This window comes from Oncorhynchus masou, unplaced genomic scaffold (assembly GCF_036934945.1).
Source record: "Oncorhynchus masou masou isolate Uvic2021 unplaced genomic scaffold, UVic_Omas_1.1 unplaced_scaffold_1906, whole genome shotgun sequence".
NCBI lineage: Eukaryota > Metazoa > Chordata > Actinopteri > Salmoniformes > Salmonidae > Oncorhynchus > Oncorhynchus masou.
In genome coordinates, this window is record NW_027008404.1 from 71,990 (window position 1) to 91,581 (window position 19,592).

A 19,592-nucleotide genomic window follows, 5' to 3' on the forward strand; every position below is an offset into this window, starting at 1 on the left:
AATGTTTTGCGATTTATTTATTTCTATTGAAAATTAAGTTACAGAAATAACTCATTTACATAAGTGTTCACATCCTTGAGTCAATAACACCATTGAGTAAATACTTTTGTAGAAGCACCTTTGGCTGTGATTACAGCTTTGAGTCATCTTGGGTATGTCTGTATCAGCTTTGAGTCATCTTGGGTATGTCTGTATCAGCTTTGAGTCATCTTGGGTATGTCTGTATCAGCTTTGAGTCATCTTGGGTATGTCTGTATCAGCTTTGAGTCATCTTGGGTATGTCTGTATCAGCTTTGAGTCATCTTGGGTATGTCTGTATCAGCTTTGAGTCATCTTGGGTATATCTGTATCAGCTTTGAGTCATCTTGGGTATATCTGTATCAGCTTTGAGTCATCTTGGGTATGTCTGTATCAGCTTTGAGTCATCTTGGGTATGTCTGTATCAGCTTTGTACATCTGGATTTGGGGATTTTCTCCCATTCTTTCTTGCAGCTTTTTCAAGCTCTGTTGAGTTAGTTGGGGAGCAGTAGTGAACAGCAATCTTCAAGACTTTCCACAGATTTTCAATGGGATTCAAGTCTGGGCTTTAGCTGGACCACTCAAGGACGTTCATATTCTTGTTCTGAAGTCATTCCAGCGTTGCTTTGGCTGTATGCTTGGTCATTGTCCTGTTGGAAAGTCATCTTCACCCCAGTCTAAGGTCGTTTGCACTCTGAAGCATGTTCTCATCAAGGATTTGCCTTTATTTGGCTTAGAGCTTTTCCCTACAAAAAAAATGTACAATTTGGTCGACCGAGAGTTGTCTGTTTTTTTTTTGACCAATCGATTGGTCGAAATGTTTAAACGTGTATTTTTCCATGTGTTTGAATAACATCAACTATATGCACGAGCTTGTCTGATGCTTAAGCACACCATTTGATGAAAGAAATAAGACAAACAAATGACTGAAGAGGGAGCCCGATGGCCACACTGTGTTAAAAATAAATTAAAGCGAGTGCCTGTGTGACAGGCGCACGTTGTCTCTCTCTCCTCCCTACTGCAGTGAACAGGCCCCACACCACAGTGTTTATCTCTGTTGTCTCTCTCCTCCCTACTGCAGTGAACAGGCCCCACACCACAGTATTTATCTCTGTCTCTCTCTCCTCCCTACTGCAGTGAACAGGCCCCACACCACAGTGTTTATCTCTGTCTCTCTCTCCTCCCTACTGCAGTGAACAGGCCCCACACCACAGTATTTATCTCTGTTGTCTCTCTCTCCTCCCTACTGCAGTGAACAGGCCCCACACCACAGTGTTCATCTCTGTCTCCTCCCTACTGCAGTGAACAGGCCCCACACCACAGTATTTATCTCTGTTGTCTCTCTCTCCTCCCTACTGCAGTGAACAGGCCCCACACCACAGTATTTATCTCTGTTGTCTCTCTCCTCCCTACTGCAGTGAACAGGCCCCACACCACAGTGTTTATCTCTGTCTCTCTCTCCTCCCTACTGCAGTGAACAGGCCCCACACCACAGTATTTATCTCTGTTGTCTCTCTCTCCTCCCTACTGCAGTGAACAGGCCCCACACCACAGTATTTATCTCTGTTGTCTCTCTCTCCTCCCTACTGCAGTGAACAGGCCCCACACCACAGTGTTCATCTCTGTCTCCTCCCTACTGCAGTGAACTGGCCACACACCACAGTGTTCATCTCTGTTGTCTCTCTCTCTCCTCCCTACTACAGTGAACAGGTCCCACACCACAGTGTTCATCTCTGTCTCTCTCCTCCCTACTACAGTGAACAGGCCCCACACCACAGTGTTCATCTCTGTTGTCTCTCTCTCCTCCCTACTGCAGTGAACAGGCCACACACCACAGTATTCATCTCTGTCTCTCTCCTCCCTACTACAGTGAACAGGCCCCACACCACAGTATTTATCTCTGTTGTCTCTCTCTCCTCCCTACTACAGTGAACAGGCCCCACACCACAGTGTTTATCTCTGTTGTCTCTCTCTCTCCTCCCTACTACAGTGAACAGGCCCCACACCACAGTATTTATCTCTGTTGTCTCTCTCTCCTCCCTACTGCAGTGAACAGGCCCCACACCACAGTATTTATCTCTGTTGTCTCTCTCCTCCCTACTACAGTGAACAGGCCCCACACCACAGTGTTTATCTCTGTCTCTCTCTCCTCCCTACTACAGTGAACAGGCCCCACACCACAGTGTTCATCTCTGTTGTCTCTCTCCTCCCTACTGCAGTGAACAGGCCCCACACCACAGTGTTTATCTCTGTTGTCTCTCTCCTCCCTACTGCAGTGAACAGGCCCCACACCACAGTATTTATCTCTGTCTCTCTCTCCTCCCTACTGCAGTGAACAGGCCCCACACCACAGTGTTTATCTCTGTCTCTCTCTCCTCCCTACTGCAGTGAACAGGCCCCACACCACAGTATTTATCTCTGTTGTCTCTCTCTCCTCCCTACTGCAGTGAACAGGCCCCACACCACAGTATTTATCTCTGTTGTCTCTCTCTCCTCCCTACTGCAGTGAACAGGCCCCACACCACAGTGTTCATCTCTGTCTCCTCCCTACTGCAGTGAACAGGCCCCACACCACAGTATTTATCTCTGTTGTCTCTCTCTCCTCCCTACTGCAGTGAACAGGCCCCACACCACAGTATTTATCTCTGTTGTCTCTCTCCTCCCTACTGCAGTGAACAGGCCCCACACCACAGTGTTTATCTCTGTCTCTCTCTCCTCCCTACTGCAGTGAACAGGCCCCACACCACAGTATTTATCTCTGTTGTCTCTCTCTCCTCCCTACTGCAGTGAACAGGCCCCACACCACAGTATTTATCTCTGTTGTCTCTCTCTCCTCCCTACTGCAGTGAACAGGCCCCACACCACAGTGTTCATCTCTGTCTCCTCCCTACTGCAGTGAACTGGCCACACACCACAGTGTTCATCTCTGTTGTCTCTCTCTCTCCTCCCTACTACAGTGAACAGGTCCCACACCACAGTGTTCATCTCTGTCTCTCTCCTCCCTACTACAGTGAACAGGCCCCACACCACAGTGTTCATCTCTGTTGTCTCTCTCTCCTCCCTACTGCAGTGAACAGGCCCCACACCACAGTGTTTATCTCTGTCTCTCTCTCCTCCCTACTACAGTGAACAGGCCCCACACCACAGTATTTATCTCTGTTGTCTCTCTCTCCTCCCTACTACAGTGAACAGGCCCCACACCACAGTGTTTATCTCTGTTGTCTCTCTCTCTCCTCCCTACTACAGTGAACAGGCCCCACACCACAGTATTTATCTCTGTTGTCTCTCTCTCCTCCCTACTGCAGTGAACAGGCCCCACACCACAGTATTTATCTCTGTTGTCTCTCTCCTCCCTACTACAGTGAACAGGCCCCACACCACAGTGTTTATCTCTGTCTCTCTCTCCTCCCTACTACAGTGAACAGGCCCCACACCACAGTGTTCATCTCTGTTGTCTCTCTCCTCCCTACTGCAGTGAACAGGCCCCACACCACAGTGTTCATCTCTGTTGTCTCTCTCCTCCCTACTGCAGTGAACAGGCCCCACACCACAGTGTTCATCTCTGTTGTCTCTCTCCTCCCTACTGCAGTGAACAGGCCCCACACCACAGTATTTATCTCTGTTGTCTCTCTCTCTCTCTCCTCTCTACTGCAGTGAACAGGCCCCACACCACAGTGTTCATCTCTGTTGTCTCTCTCTCCTCCCTACTGCAGTGAACAGGCCCCACACCACAGTGTTCATCTCTGTTGTCTCTCTCTTCCCTACTGCAGTGAACAGGCCCCACACCACAGTGTTTATCTCTGCTGTCCGTGCTGAAGCTGCACCATAATTACACCCATTGTGTTTCTTACTTGTTTCTGACCCAAAACACCTCATTTGTTTAGGAAAAACATCCCCTGCTCCCTCAACCATTGAAACATGTTTGGAACACCGTAAACAACACTACATTCATTTCTTTTGTAAAAGAAAAAATATATATAAATCCTTTATTTACAGCAAAGAGTAAAACAGTTGCGGTTTATTTATTTATTGTTCAGGCCGGTTTATTTATTGTTTTGGCTAATTACCCAAAACTCCCTTTGTTCTTTTGATGTTAAAACTAAAACGCTTGATTGCATGAATGACTCGCATGCTGTGCGATGACACGAAACGAAAGCGAACAAACGATTGATTGACACAGTCGAGCGACGTTACAGTATTAAGCCTAAAACAGGACGCGCTCTTAAGCCTACAGCCCGATGGTGGTTATCGACGAGTACTATGATAAAGAAGCCTACGAATGACAATGACGTTATTATAATGACGATCGCGACAATGACAACAAAGATGCACGAGATCAAGAGAAAGAAGGAGGGTATAGGAGCCAGAGCTGCGTGCATATTATGCGTGACAAACAGAGGCTGTTTTAAGATTACAATATTATTCTTCTGCCTGTTGGGAATAGTGTAAACAACACCAATACGAGGGTTAACTTTGCTGTTATGCAAATAGCAACATGGTCTAGGAAATGGCGCCAAATTCAACAGCGCACTGAACATTATGTTTTAGCACCGTGACAATATAGATATACATATATATACACATAAATATATATTTGTGACTTCACACCTAAAGAAATCTCGGTCGACCAACAACCTATCGACCAAACAATCGACCAGTATACTAAAAATGGGGTCAGCCCCAATTTGGTTTCATTCATTGTTCCCTATATCCTTATCAGTCTTCCCAGTACCTGCCACTGTAAAGCAGTACGCTGCCACCACCATGCTTCCCAGTACCTGCCACTGAAAAGCATCACGCTGCCACCACCATGCTTCATGGTAGGGATAGTGTTTGACGGATGATGAACTGTTCCTGTTTCTTTCCCCTTCAGACATAGAGCTTTGCATTCAGGCCAAATAGTTAAATGTTTGTCTCGTCAGACCACAGAATATTTTTGCCTTATGCTCTCATGAGTCTTTTTAACGTGCCTTTTTGCAAACTCCAGGCCTGCTGTCATGTGCCTTTTTCTTAGGAGTGGCTTCCGTCTGGCCACTCTCCCATAAAGTCCAGATAAAGTGCTCTGTAGAGACGGTTGTCCTTCTGGCAGGTTCTCCCATCTCAGCCCAGGAACACTGGAATTCCGTCAGTGGTCATTGGGTTCTTGGTCACCTGCCTGAACAAGGTCCTTCTTGCCCGGTTGCTCTGTTTGGTCAGATGGCCAGCTCCAGGCCAATTCTGGGTAGTTCCATATTTTTTCCATAACCCAATGATGGAGATCACTGTGCTTTTTGGAAACCTTCAGCAGTTTAGACATGTTAAACTCTTCCATAACCCAATGATGGAGACCACTGTGCTTTTTGGAAACCTTCAGCAGTTTAGACATGTTAAACCCTTCCCTAAACCCTTCCCTAAAAACCCTGTAGTTTGGTCACTTATTTTGAGCAGTAAAAAAACAAATGTATATAAAACAATGGGGAAAGAAGAACCTTGCTGGATATAAAATAGGTTAAAGCGTTCACAATGAACTGGCAGGAAGTGTGAATGACGAGAGCTTCTGTGATGTCATCCCATTTTAAAGCGTTCACAATGAACTGGCAGGAAGTGTGAATGACGAGAGCTTCTGTGATGTCATCCCATTTTAAAGCGTTCACAATGAACTGGCAGGAAGTTTGAATGACGAGAGCTTCTGTGATGTCATCCCATTGGCTGGTGGTAAAAAATCCTCTGTTCTCACCATCCGATGTTTATGTTTACAATGAAATGTATGACGTCACAATGGTCAACACTAGAACGATGAGCTTTTAAAAAAAATTTTTTTTACAAAAACATATCTAGTCTCTCTCCAGTCAGCAGGAAACAGATTCGGCAGTCAACCTGTCCTCAATTATGGTGATACAATTTATAAAAGAGCAGCTGCCTCAAACCCGTTCACAGGTTTGGTTAAAAACCTCTACGGGATTGGTGTCCCTATACCGGGACGGTTGTGCTAACGTGCGCTAATTTGATTAGCATGACTATTGTAAGTAACGACATAGACATGTCTTATATGGGCAGAAAGCTTAAATTCCTGTTAATCTCACTACACTGTTCAATTTACAGTAGCTATTATAGAGGAAAAATACCATGCTATTTGAGGAGAATGCATAACAACAACAAAAACTTACCACAGCCAGAGATAAAAATGTAGCATAGTTTTATTTGATACATTAAATTGTTATTGTTCTATTTAAATATAGGAACTGGATTCTCCAGTTTGAACCCCTGCTGTCTGCTGGCTCCACACCCAACCTGCCCGGCCATCTAGATGTGTGAAAGTTAATGTATAAGTTAATTATCCATCATTCCTGCGAGTATCAAGAATATCCATATCCTTGCTTCAGGTCCTGAGCTACAGGCAGTTAGATTTGGGTCATTTTAGGTGAAAATTGGAGGGGAAAAAAAAGGGGTCCAATCCATAAGAGGATTTATTAACTTTAGAGACTCCTTTGGTGTCTAGAGATTTAAGTAGATCAGCCTCCTTTGGTGTCTAGAGGTTTAAGTAGATCAGCCTCCTTTGGTGTCTAGAGATTTAAGTAGATCAGCCTTTCGTTACCTTGCGCCTTGTGTGTGGAATGATCTGCAATGCAGGAATTAGTGCCTTCAGACGGTTGTTATGAGACCTTGTTGCCGAATATGTTTGTTTTGGTTTTCGTGTATTGTTGTGTACAATAACATGTAGTTTAACGTGCATACGAATGTGTAGTTGCATGTGTTTATTGTGTATTCATGTGTATATGAATTGGTAGTTTAATGTGTATCGTGGTGCTATACAGGCCTCATCTGGAAAAGAGACCTCGGTCTCAGTATTGACTCCATGTCAAAATAAAGGTCAGATGAATACACTCTCTAGCACATTAGGTGGTGGTGGTATTCAAGTTGAGTTAATTTGTGAACTTCCAATACACTCATAGAAGTATAAGAAGATGAAGATAGCCCTAAATGGTGCTGTCCATGACCATGTTGGCACAGAAGATGCCATTGCAAGGAAAGGTGTGAATTTCAATAGCTATTGAGTTAGCTTAAGTTTCCTCACTTCACCCTTATTTCAAGTTACTCTCCTCTCCCTCAACTTCTCTCTCTCCTCCCTCCTCTTCCTCCTCTTGGACAATCACATTGAAAGCACAGGCAGGCTTCGCTCCAATGGATATTCTCTCATGCCTTTTTAGACTTCTTAGCTGAGTGAATCTCTCTCCACACTGAGTGCAGTGGTAAGGCTTCTCCCCACTGTGTGATCTCTGATGATTCTTTAGGTCTCCCGCAAAACGGAAATTATTTCCGCACAGTGAGCAGTGGTAAGGTTTCTCACCTGTATGAATTCTCTGATGTTCTTTAAGGCTTCCTGAATGATTGAAACTCTTCCCACATGTGGTGCAGTGGTAAGGCTTCTCTCCACTATGTACTCTTTCATGTCTCTTAAGGTTTACTTTCTCACTGAAACACCTCCCACATTGGGAGCAGTGGAAAGGTTTCTCTCCGGTGTGTACTCTTTGATGATTTTTTAGATTACTTGAGGAACGGAAACTCTTCTCACATTGAGGGCAGGGGTAACGACCACGGCCAAGTAGTCTTGATATATCTGGGTCAACTACACCACTATTGTCTTCCTCTTCCTCAACATCTCTCTTTTCCTCCACATTGATTTCCCTCTCACTCGCCTCCTCCTGGAGAAATACATTGAAAGCACAGACAGGCGTCTCTCCAATATGTATCCTCTGATGACTTTTAAGAATTCTTAGCTGAGTGAATCCCTTCCCACACAGAGAGCACTGGTAAGGCTTCTCTCCACTGTGTGATCTCTGATGATTCTTTAGGTCTCCTGCGAAACGAAAATTCTTTCCGCACAGAGAGCAGTGGTAAGGCTTCTCCCCTGTATGTATTCTCTGGTGTTTCTTAAGATTTCCTGGCTGACTGAAACTCTTCCAACAAAGAGAGCAGTGGTAAGGCTTCTCCCCTGTGTGTACTCTTTGATGTTCCTTAAGGCTTCCAGAATGATTGAAACTCTTCCCGCATTGGGTGCAGTGGTAAGGCTTCTCTCCACTATGTACCCTCTCGTGTCTCGTGAGGTTGACTTTTTCACTGAAACTCTTCCCACATGTGGCACAGTGGAACGGTTTCTCTCCAGTATGTACTCTCTCATGATTTTTTAGATTACCCGAAGAACTGAAACTCTTTCCACATTGAGGACAGGGGTAACTCCCACGACCAGGAAGTCTTGATGTACCGAGGTCAATTACACGGCTAGTTTCTTCCTCAACATCTCTCTTTTCCTTCTCATCGATTTCCTTCTCATCCTCCTCCTCTTTGACAATCAAATTTAAAGCACAGGCAGGCTTCTCTCCAATGTGTATTCGCTGATGACTTTTTAGGTTTCCTGGCTGATTGAAACTCTTCCCACAAAGAGAGCAGTGGTAAGGCTTCTCTTCACTGTGGGATCTCTGGTGAGTCTTCAGGTCTCCTGCCCGACTGAAACTCTTCCCGCAAAGAGAGCAGTGGTAAGGTTTCTCCCCTGTATGTATTCGCAGATGTTGCTTAAGGCTTCCTGAATGATTGAAGTTCTTCCCACATGTGGTACAGTGGTAAGGCTTTTCTCCACTATGCACTCTCTCATGTCTCTTAAGGTTTACTTTCTCACTGAAACTCTTCCCACATGTTGAGCAGTCGAAAGGTTTCTCTCCAGTGTGTACTCTTTGATGATTCTTTAGGTTAGTTGAGGAACTGAAACTCTTCTCACATTGAGGGCATGGGTAACTCCCACGCAAAGGTAGTCTTGATGCTGTGGAACTGTGCTCGTTGTCTGGGCCTGGGTTGGGGCCCTCTCCTGTAAGAATATAAACAGATACAGACAGAGAAAGTATTTAAGCTTAACAATGCAGGATTCAACAGTCATTAGGGTTAACAGAGAATTGAAATAAATACTTTACAAGGGGCTTGTTGCATCACACATAAATTACAATGCATTGCACATTGATCTGTAGCCATTTTTGTTTTGACACTCGCCTTCCCTCGTACACATTCAGAAGCCCGAGGGGTTTCTGATACAAAGCAGAATCAATGAGTTAGCCAGCTAACTTGCCTAAATATTCAGAAATATATATTTCTTTTGAAAGATTAACTTGAAATTGGCATGCTCTAATTGACTTAAGAACCAAAAACATATCTAAGATTACATTTCTTAATGAACCAGAAAATCAATGGTTATTTTGGGTTGTTTACCTCTGAACCAAAGAGGATGTTAGCCTGAATTTACCTGAGTCAACAGAGTTCCTGTCCTCCTCTCTCTCTTCCTCCTCCCCCTCATTGATTTCTCTCTCCTCGCCCTCCTCCTTGACAATCACATTGAATTCCACTGTTTGACTGCAGTTATCCAGCATCACTGACAGCATCTCTGGACCAGGCTGTGAGCTTCTCTGGGCTGGAACACCACAACCAGAACCTGGTTCAGACATGGTAGGCTAGAGGTGGATCTAAAAGAGGAGACCAAAAGAGTTCAGGGTGATTTTCACAAACCTTGATCGTGGTATAGCTCCAGAAATGACAAACATCTAAGCTAGCTATCCAAACATCCTGTCCATCAGGAATCCCTTTTCCCTAAAAAAAGATTTTTTTAGGCAACACAAGCACTTTATGTTAGAATAAGGGACAATTCCAAAGTAACAGAGTGATGCTGAGTTAAACCACACAACTTCAATTTTGTGGTATCTCAATTGGTAGCTACAGTCTTGTCCCATTGCTGCAAATACCATATGGGACTCGGGAGAGGCGAAGGTCGGGGTGTAAGCCGTGCCCTTGAGCCAAACAGTTTGCCCACCCCTTCTATAGACTCTAGTGAGTAGGCTGGACCCTGGTTTTATAAACACACAATAGATTATGTACGGTGCAGTATTTATGTCCAATATGACAAACAAGTGGATTAAAGCTGATTGGCCACTCTTTAAAGGGCCGCAAAATGAGCAGCGACGCTCCTGGGGGTGTAAACTCAGTGGACTTGGAAACTAGAAGTGTTCCTAGGGGTGTAAACTCAGTGGACTTGGAAACTAGAAGTGTTCCTGGGGGTGTAAACTCAGTGGATTTGGAGACGAGAAGTGTTCCTGAGACTAGAAGCTCCAACGAAGGCCTCGAGACCCGTACATAAAGCTCTGACGAAGGCCTCAAAGCCCGTGCGTAAAGCTTATTAAAGAGCAGTGATACTATCAATAGCAGTGTGCATTGTTCAGTTTCACCAAACTGTTCCTGGATGGTTGGGAGAAGTTGCTCTCGGAGGATGTGTTGGTACCATTCTTATTCATGGCTGTGTTCTTAGGCAAAATTGTTAGTGAGCCCACTCCCTTGGCTGAGAAGCAACCCCACACATGAATGGTCTCAGGATGCTTTACTGTTGGCATGGCACAGGACTGATTCTTCAATATCAATATGTCCCTGATGTTTCTCCTGGAGAGAAGTGGCTTCTTTGCTGCCCTTCCTGACACCAGGCCATCCTCCTAAAGTCTTCGCCTCACTGTGCGTGCAGATGCACTTACACCTGCCTGCTGCCATTCCTGAGCAAGCTCTGTACTGGTGGTGCCCCGATCCCGCAGCTGAATCAACTTTAGGAGACAGTCCTGGCGCTTGCTGGACTTTCTTGGACGCCCTGAAGCCTTCTTCACAACAATTGAACCGCTCTCCTTGAAGTTCTTGATGATCCGATAAATGGTTGATTTAGGTGCAATCTTACTGGCAGCTATATCCTTGCCAGTGAAGCCCTTTTGTGCAAAGCAATGATGATGGCACGTGTTTCCGTGCAGGTAACCATGGTTGACAGAGGAAGAACAATGATTCCAAGCACCACCCTACTTTTGAAGCTTCCAGTCTGTTATTCGAACTCATTCAGCATGACAGAGTGATCTCCAGCCTTGTCCTCGTCAACACTCACACCTGTGTTAATTTCTTATGGCTTAGATCCTGCTAACGGGATCGATATGACAACAGCCAGTGAAAGTGCAGTGCGCCAAATTCAAAACAACAGAAATCTCATAATTAAAATTCCTCAAACATAAAAGTATTTTACACCATTTTAAAAGATAATCTAGTTGTTAATCCCACCACAGTGTCTCAAAAAAAGGCTTTACGACGAAAGCACACCAAACGATTATGTTAGGTCTGCACCTAGTCACAAAAAACACAGCCATTTTTCCAGCCAAAGAGAGGAGTCACAAAAAGCAGAAATAGAGATAAAAGTAATCTCTAACCTTTGATTATCTTCATCAGATGATACTCATAGGACTTCATGTTACACAATACATGTATGTTTTGTTCATTAAAGTTCATATTTATATGCAAAAATCTGAGTTTACATTTGTGCGTTACGTTCAGTAGTTCCAAAACATCTGGTGATTTTGCAGAGAGCCACATTAAGTTACAGAAATACTCAGCATAAATGTTGACGAAAATACAAGTGTTATACATGGAACTTTAGATAAACCTCTCCTTAACTTGTTATGGCTGCAATCCCCCTATTGGGATAAGTGTCATCAACAACCGCTGAATAGCATAGCGCAACATTCAATGAGTATTACTACAAATATTTATATTCATGAAATCACAAGTGCAATATTGGAAAACACAGCTTAGTCTTTTGTTAATCCACCTGTCGTGTCAGATTTTGTAATTATGCTTTACGGCGAAAGCAATCCAAGCGTTTGTGTAAGTTTATCGATCTCACGACAAAGCATTAAGTTCACTTAGCATCAGGAAGCTTGGTCACGAAAATCAGAAAAGCAATCAAATACCTGTCCAAACTCTGTTGCGCGAGCAAAACTCATGTGACCACTTGACGCGATGTTATCGTTCTGGCTAATTTTTCAAAATAAAAGCCTGAAACTATGTCTGAAGACTGTTGACACCTTGAGGAAGCAATAGGATAAGGAATCTGGTTCATAACCCTTTAAATCCAGCAAAGGGAGCTATGGAACATGGAGTTTTCAAAATATTTTGATTTTCCTCAGGGTTTTGCCTGCAATATCTGTTCTGTTATACTCACAGACAATATTTTTCTATCCAATACTACTAATAGTAATATGCATATATTAGCAACTGAGACTGAGGAGCTGGCCGTTTACAATGGGCACCTTTTCATCCAAGCTACTCAATACTGCCCCTGCAGCCATAAAAAGTTAATGCAACCACTGTGTCAGAGCTCAAAAAAGCTTTACCAAAAAAAATCACACACTGTAATAATCTGAGTACAGAGCTCAGACAACAAAACAAGCCATACAGATATCCGGCATGTTGTGGAGTCAACAGAAGTCAGAAATAGCAATATAAATATTCACTTACCTTTGATGATTTTCATCAGAATGCACTCCCAGGAATCCCAGTTCCACAATAAATGTTTGATTTGTTCAACAAAGTCCATCATTTATGTTCAAATACCTCCTTTTGTTAACGCGTTTAGCCCAGTAATCCAAATTCATGAGGCACGAGCAGACAAAGTCAAAAAGTTCCATTACAGTCCGTAGAAACATGTCAAACGATGTATAGAATCAAGTTTTAGGATGTTTTAATCATAAATCTGCAATAATGTTCCAACAGGACAACTCCTTTGTCTGTAGAAATGCAATGGAACGCAAGCAAACTCACATGAACGCGCGGTCAGCTCGTGGCACTCTGGCAGACCTCTGACTCATTCATCTCCCATCCCCCCCTCCTTCACAGTAGAAGCATCAAACAAGGTTCTAACGACTGTTGACATCTAGTGGAAGCCCTAGGAAGTGCAATATGACCCCATAGACACTGTATATTCGATAGGCAATGACTTGAAAAACTACAAACCTCACATTTCACACTTCCTGGTTGGATTTTCTTTCAGGTTTTTGCTTGCCATATGAGTTCTATTATACTCACAGACATCATTCAAACAGTTTTAGAAACTTCAGTGTGTTTTCTATCCAAAAGTACTAATAATATGCATATATTAGGAACTGGGCATGAGTAGCAGGCAGTTTACTCTGGGCACCTTATTCATCCAAGCTACTCAATACTGACCCCAGTCATAAGAAGTTAAGGAGAGAATCACTGACATGATCTCAGCTGGTCCTTTTGTGGCAGGGCTGAAATGCAATGGAAATGTTTTTGGGGGATTCAGTTCATTTGCATGGCAAAGAGGGACTTCACAATTAATTTCAGTTTATCTGACCACTCTTTAGAACATTCTGGAGTATATGCAAGTTGCCATCATACAAACTGAGTCAGCAGACTTTATGAAAATTAATATGTGTCATTCTCAAAACTTTTGGCCACGACTGTATACACAGACAGGAAGATATGCCCAACTTGGCTGCAAATCTGTCTCCCTCCAGCAGGTGGCGTTTTCTCGTTGTTTTGCCCACCAAGCAAGGAGTTTTTGTATGGAGGTCAATGAGAGCGAGTCGAATTTGGTCAACAACAAAAAAAACAATGGCTTATTTGCTATACAAGGTTTATTTGATCGAATAGAGTTTTCGTAATGTTCAAGTAGTTTTCGAGCGCACTGATATGAGTAGGACACTATTTTGGAGTTGTCTCGGGATGGCTATGCAAATTCATGGCATGAGGCTAGTAGCATAAATCAAATCAAATGTTATTGGTCACACATGCACATACACATGGTCAGCAGATGTTATTACGAGTGTAGCAAAATTCTTATGCTTCTAGTTCCGACAGTGCAGCAATATCTAACAAGTAATCTAACAATTCCACAACAACTACCTAATACACACAAATCTAAGTAAAGAGATGAAATATATACATATAAATATATGGATGAGCAATGACCGAGCAGCATAGGCAAGATGCAATAGATGGTATAAAATACAGTATATTGATTACAGTGGATTGATGGCAGCATTCGTGTGAAACTGAAAGCACGAACCACTGCTTTTAATCAGGGCAAGGTGACCGGAAACATGACCGAATACAAACAGTGCAGCTATTCCCTCCGCAAGGCAATCAAACAAGCTAAGCGTCAGTATAGAGACAAAGTAGAATCTCAATTCAACGGCTCAGACACAAGAGGTATGTGGCAGGGTCTACAGTCAATCACGGATTACAAAAAGAAAACCAGCCCAGTCACGGACCAGGATGTCTTGCTCCCAGGCAGACTAAATAACTTTTTTGTCCGCTTTGAGAACATTACAGTACCACTGACACGGCCTGCAACGAAAACATGCTGACTCTCCTTCACTGCAGCCGAGGTGAGTAAAACATTTAAACGTGTTACCCCTCGCAAGGCTGCAGGCCCAGACGGCATCCCCAGCCGCACCCTCAGAGCATGCGCAGACCAGCTAGTTGGTGTGTTTACGGACATATTCAATCAATCCCTATCCCAGTCTGCTGTTCCCACATGCTTCAAGAGGGCCACCATTGTTCCTGTTCCCAAGAAAGCTAAGGTTACTGAGCTAAACGACTACCGCCCCGTAGCACTCACTTCCGTCATCATGAAGTGCTTTGAGAGACTAGTCAAGGACCATATCACCTCCACCCTACCTGACACCCTAGACCCACTCCAATTTGCTTACCGCCCAAATAGGTCCACAGACGATGCAATCTCAACCACACTGCACACTGCCCAACCCATCTGGAAAAGAGGAATACCTATGTGAGAATGCTGTTCATTGACTACAGCTAGGCATTTAACACCATAGTACCCTCCAAGCTCGTCATCAAGCTCGAGACCCTGGGTCTCGACCCCGCACTGTGCAACTGGGTACTGGACTTCCTGACGGGCCGCCCCCAGGTGGTGAGGGTAGGCAACAACATCTCCACCCCGCTGATCCTCAACACTGGGGCCCCACAAGGGTGCGTTCTGAGCCCTCTCCTGTACTCCCTGTTCACCCACGACTGCGTGGCCACGCACGCCTCCAACTCAATCATCAATCATCGACACAACAGTGGTTGCCATGATTACCAACAACGACAAGACGGCCTACAGGGAGGAGGTGAGGGCCCTCGGAGTGTGGTGTCAGGAAAATAACCTCACACTCAACGTCAATAAAACTAAGGAGATGATTGTGGACTTCAGGAAACAGCAGAGGGAACACCCCCCTATCCACATCGGTGGAACAGTAGTGGAGAGGGTAGTAAGTTTTAAGTTCCTCGGCATACACATCACAGACAAACTGAATTGGTCCACCCACACAGACAGCATTGTGAAGAAGGTGCAGCAGCGCCTCTTCAACCTCAGGAGGCTGAAATTCGGCTTGTCACCAAAAGCACTCACAAACTTCTACAGATGCACAATCGAGAGCATCCTGGCGGGCTGTATCACCGCCTGGTACGGCAACTGCTCCGCCCACAACCGTAAGGCTCTCCAGAGGGTAGTGAGGTCTGCACAACGCATCACCGGGGGCAAACTACCTGCCCTCCAGGACACCTACACCATCCTGTTACAGAAAGGCCATAAAGATCATCAAGGACAATAACCACCCGAGCCACTGCCTGTTCACCCCGCTATCATCCAGAAGGCGAGGTCAGTACAGGTGCATCAATGCTGGGACCGAGAGACTGAAAAACAGCTTTTATCTCAAGGCCATCAGGCTGTTAAACAGCCACCACTAACATTGAGTGGCTGCTGCCAACACACAATAATGGGAATTGATGGGAAATTATGTAAAATATATCACTAGCCAGTTTAAAACAATGCTACCTAATATAATGTTTACATACCCTACATTATTCATCTCATATGTATACGTATATACTGTACTCTACATCATCTACTGCATCTTTATGTAATACATGTATCACCAGCCACTTTAACTATGCCACTTTACTTACATACTCATCTCATATGTATATACTGTACTCGATACCATCTACTGTATCTTGCCTATGCTGCTCTGTACCATCACTCATTCATATATCTTTATGTACATATTCTTTATCCCCTTATACACACAAGTGTAAGACAGTAGTTTTGGAATTGTTAGTTAGATTACTTGTTGGTTATTACTGCATTGTCGGAACTAGAAGCACAAGCATTTCGCTACACTCGCATTAACATCTGCTAACCATGTGTATGTGACAAATAAAATTAGATTTGATTTGATTACATATGAGATGAGTAATGCAAGATATGTAAACATTATTAAAGTGGCATTATTAAAGTGACAAAGCATCTCGAATCCATTGAATACAGGCGGTTGACGTCAACAACCCTCATCAAATATTCAAAAAAGGATTACAATAATGAGATGTATCGACCAATTCAAAGAAAGGATAGGGGGGAGCTAGACAGCCCACCGTGCCGCTTTGTGGACAACCACTCCCGTTATTAGGGCGGAGAGACATGCATCATCTCAGTATATACATCATGTTTGGTATACAAAAAATAAATATACATAATGTTTGCATGAAAAAATAAATAAGAAATACCCACATTATTTATTTTTAGGATCCTGATTATCCACCCCACAGTAGGTGGCGGAATGCACATCCAATTGTTGAGAACGCCATTATACCATAGAAGAAGAAGATATGTGACCCCGAAATACTTAGCTACTTTTCCCTGCTGCATTATTTTTGATGGAAACCCAAATTTTGCTTCTTATGACGACATTCCTTATTAATTTGCTTGAATAATTCATGGTAAACGGACCATGCATTGATCATCACAATATTTATATTGTAATGAAACAGGATGGGAGCAGGACTCGAACCCTCGACCTTCTAGCCCCGAAGTCCAGCGCGCTATCGACTGAGCCGCAAAAGCATTCTCACGCGGCAGAGACGATATCCGCGTTTATAAACACAGGGTCGTTACAATATTTATATTTTTGAGAACTTTTACTTCACTACATTTCTAAAGAAAAGTAGGTACTATTTACTCCACAGTTTCCCTGACACCCAAAAGTACTCATTACATGTTGAATGCTGAGCAGGACATGAAAATTGTCAATTTCACACACTTATCAAGAGAACATCCCTGGTCATCCCTCCTACCTAATCTGGCGGATTCACTAAACACAAATGCTTCGTTTTTAAATTATGTCTGAGTGTTGGGGTGTGTTCCTAGCATTACGTTTACTTTTGATACTTAAGTATATTTAAAACCAAATACTTTTAGACGTTTACTCAAGTACTATTTTACTGGGTGACTTTTATTTGAGTCATTTTCTTTTAATTAAGATATCTTTACTTTTACTCAAGTATGACAACCACTTTTATTTCCATCACTGCGTCGAATTTACCGAACGTGCTTGCGTAGGTGTATACGTGGACGGCTTGGCAGAAATTGTAGCTGAAGGTTGAATTTTTGTTGCACAAATATCCAGATAATGCTGCGTACCACTTTGCGCAATGACACTGTAGGTTTGTTCAAGGAATTAACTGTTTGCATAAACCGCAGGCCGGGGAGTCATAATTTTGCGAGCTAGCTCCCTTGACAGGTTAGTTATACAACATATTTAATTAATCTGTGGCTAAACAATGAGCAGCCTGTTAGCCTATTCCTTGGTACAGTCATTTTACTCACGATGAGTCGACAGCTGGCTAACTATGAAATGGAAGTCACACTTCAACAGTGACCCTGAAATGAAGTTAGCATGTTAGCTAGCTAGCTACACAAACGGGTCGGACGGGAGATGTGTTGCTAACTGGCTAACAGCTAACTAGCTGGGGGAACAACAAAACCAGGCCGCGGAAACCAGTGCGGTTTCATCCTGGAATGCGTTGGTTTACAGACCGTGTTACAAGCATCATTAAAACAAATAATAACAATTAGCAATAGGTTACCTGGAACTGATTTCTTGTTTGGCTGAAAAGAACTTGAGGAAATGGTGAGGTCTCGTAGAGCAAGAGGAAAAAATGTGTCCACTTTCCGAGTGAGTTTGGTCTGGATTACGAGATGCTGCAGGAAATGTTCGTGAGCGTCGTATCAGCGTAGTCATTGTGCATGTTTTGTTAGCCTCTTTGACAGGCAGAAGTCCGGTCAAACAAATGCAAATATATATATATACAAAATAAATTACAATGAAGGCATCCCCCAAACTGCCTTGTTTAGGGGCAGAACGACAGATTTGTAACTTTTCAACTCAGGGATTCGAACTAGCAACCTTCCGGTTACTAGTCTAACGCTCTAACCACCCTGTCGCCCTAAAACAACCAAAACAAGACAGCTGTCATTACATTATATTTCTATCTGCAGTGTGATGTTATATTATTACAACAGTCAGTGTGTATAGCATCTGTTATCCGTCATTTATTATCACCATGTTACTATACTGACTTATCATCAATAAAGACAATCTACCAACATAATACACGTTCAGTGATGAAGAGGAGCCACACAGACAGTTGGAACTGTTTGTATTTATAATTCAGTTGAAGGATAGTTGACAACATTTCAGTTTACAAGCAGATCATGACATAACAACACACTCATATTGTTGACTATGGATGTCAATTAGAGGTCTTCAAGGTCCGGGTGGACCCAATATAGCCGAGACCCGGGCCGTTCTGGTCTGAAATTCTAACTTGTCCCTCGGGTCCTGTTTGATTGTCATCGGATCTCAGGTCTATGTAACTACAGCTGATAGATCCGAATGGACCAAAGGCTCTGCATAGTCTATATTTATTTTACGCTAATACGGTGAAATGATTGATTTATAGAAGGTCTAGCCAACATACACTGAACAAAAATATAAATGCAACGTGTAAAGTGTTGGTCCCATGATTCATGAGCTGGAATAAAAGATCCCAGAAATGTTCCATAAGCACTAAAAGCTTATTTCTCTCAAAATGTTGTGCACAAATTTGTTTACATCCCTGTTCGTGAAGTAGCTACAGTAGTACTGTATGTAGTAGTACTACTCTCTGTTAATGTTAAGGAAGTAGCTACTGTAGTACTGCCTGTTAATGTTAAGGAAGTAGCTACTGTAGTACTGCCTGTTAATGTTAAGGAAGTAGCTTCAGTAGCTGGATATTTTAAAAAATCTCTTTAGAATCGAACCCTTTTTGATTTTTTTTCCTAAAATTACATACCCAAATCTAACGTGTAGCTCAGGACCTAAAGCAAGGATATACATATTCTTGATACCATTTGAAAGGAAACACTTTGAAGTTTGTGGAAATGTGAAATGAATGTAGGAGAATATAACAAATTAGATCTGGTAAAAGACAATACACAGAAAAAAACATTTATATTATTTTTTTGTACCATCATCTTTGAAATGCAAAAGAAAGGCCATAGTGTATTATTCCAGCCCAGGCACAATTTAGCTTTTGGACACTAGATGGCAGCAGTGTAGGTGCAACGTTTTAGACTGATCCAATGAACCATTGCATTTATGATACTGATGTATTCCTGTCTTGTCTTTTCATAATACCATTGCAGATCTATGTAAAAGACCAAAATAGACAGCTCTGGTGTCGCTCTTTATTTCCTGTTTTTTCTTCTGTGGTACATATAAAGACCGCTACATGTACACAATTCCAGGAAACTGAAAATGTCTCAGTTCTTCCATGGCCTGCAATTCTCACGAGACATGTCACCCATTGAGCATGTTTGGGATGCTCGACTTATACGACAGCATCTTCCAGTT

General features: G+C 43.1%; 1 protein-coding gene across 2 annotated transcripts; it reads right to left on the minus strand.

The window, feature by feature from the left end:
• LOC135532561 (zinc finger protein 345-like) lies at positions 1 to 17,875 on the minus strand. 2 transcript variants are annotated; one of them, XM_064960042.1, is made up of 4 exons: positions 17,785 to 17,875; positions 9,287 to 9,503; positions 7,346 to 8,857; positions 1 to 764 (listed from the first exon to the last, which is right to left on the minus strand). In XM_064960042.1, the coding sequence occupies exons 2-4, from the start codon at positions 9,483 to 9,485 to the stop codon at positions 661 to 663; spliced, it is 1,815 nt and encodes a 604-aa protein (XP_064816114.1). In that variant the 5' UTR covers positions 9,486 to 9,503; positions 17,785 to 17,875; the 3' UTR covers positions 1 to 660. The 2 variants fall into 2 exon arrangements, with proteins under 2 accessions (XP_064816114.1, XP_064816113.1); XM_064960041.1 differs by lacking the exon at positions 1 to 764 and having other exon boundaries at positions 6,131 to 8,857.
• Between the last annotated feature and the right edge of the window lie 1,717 nt (positions 17,876 to 19,592).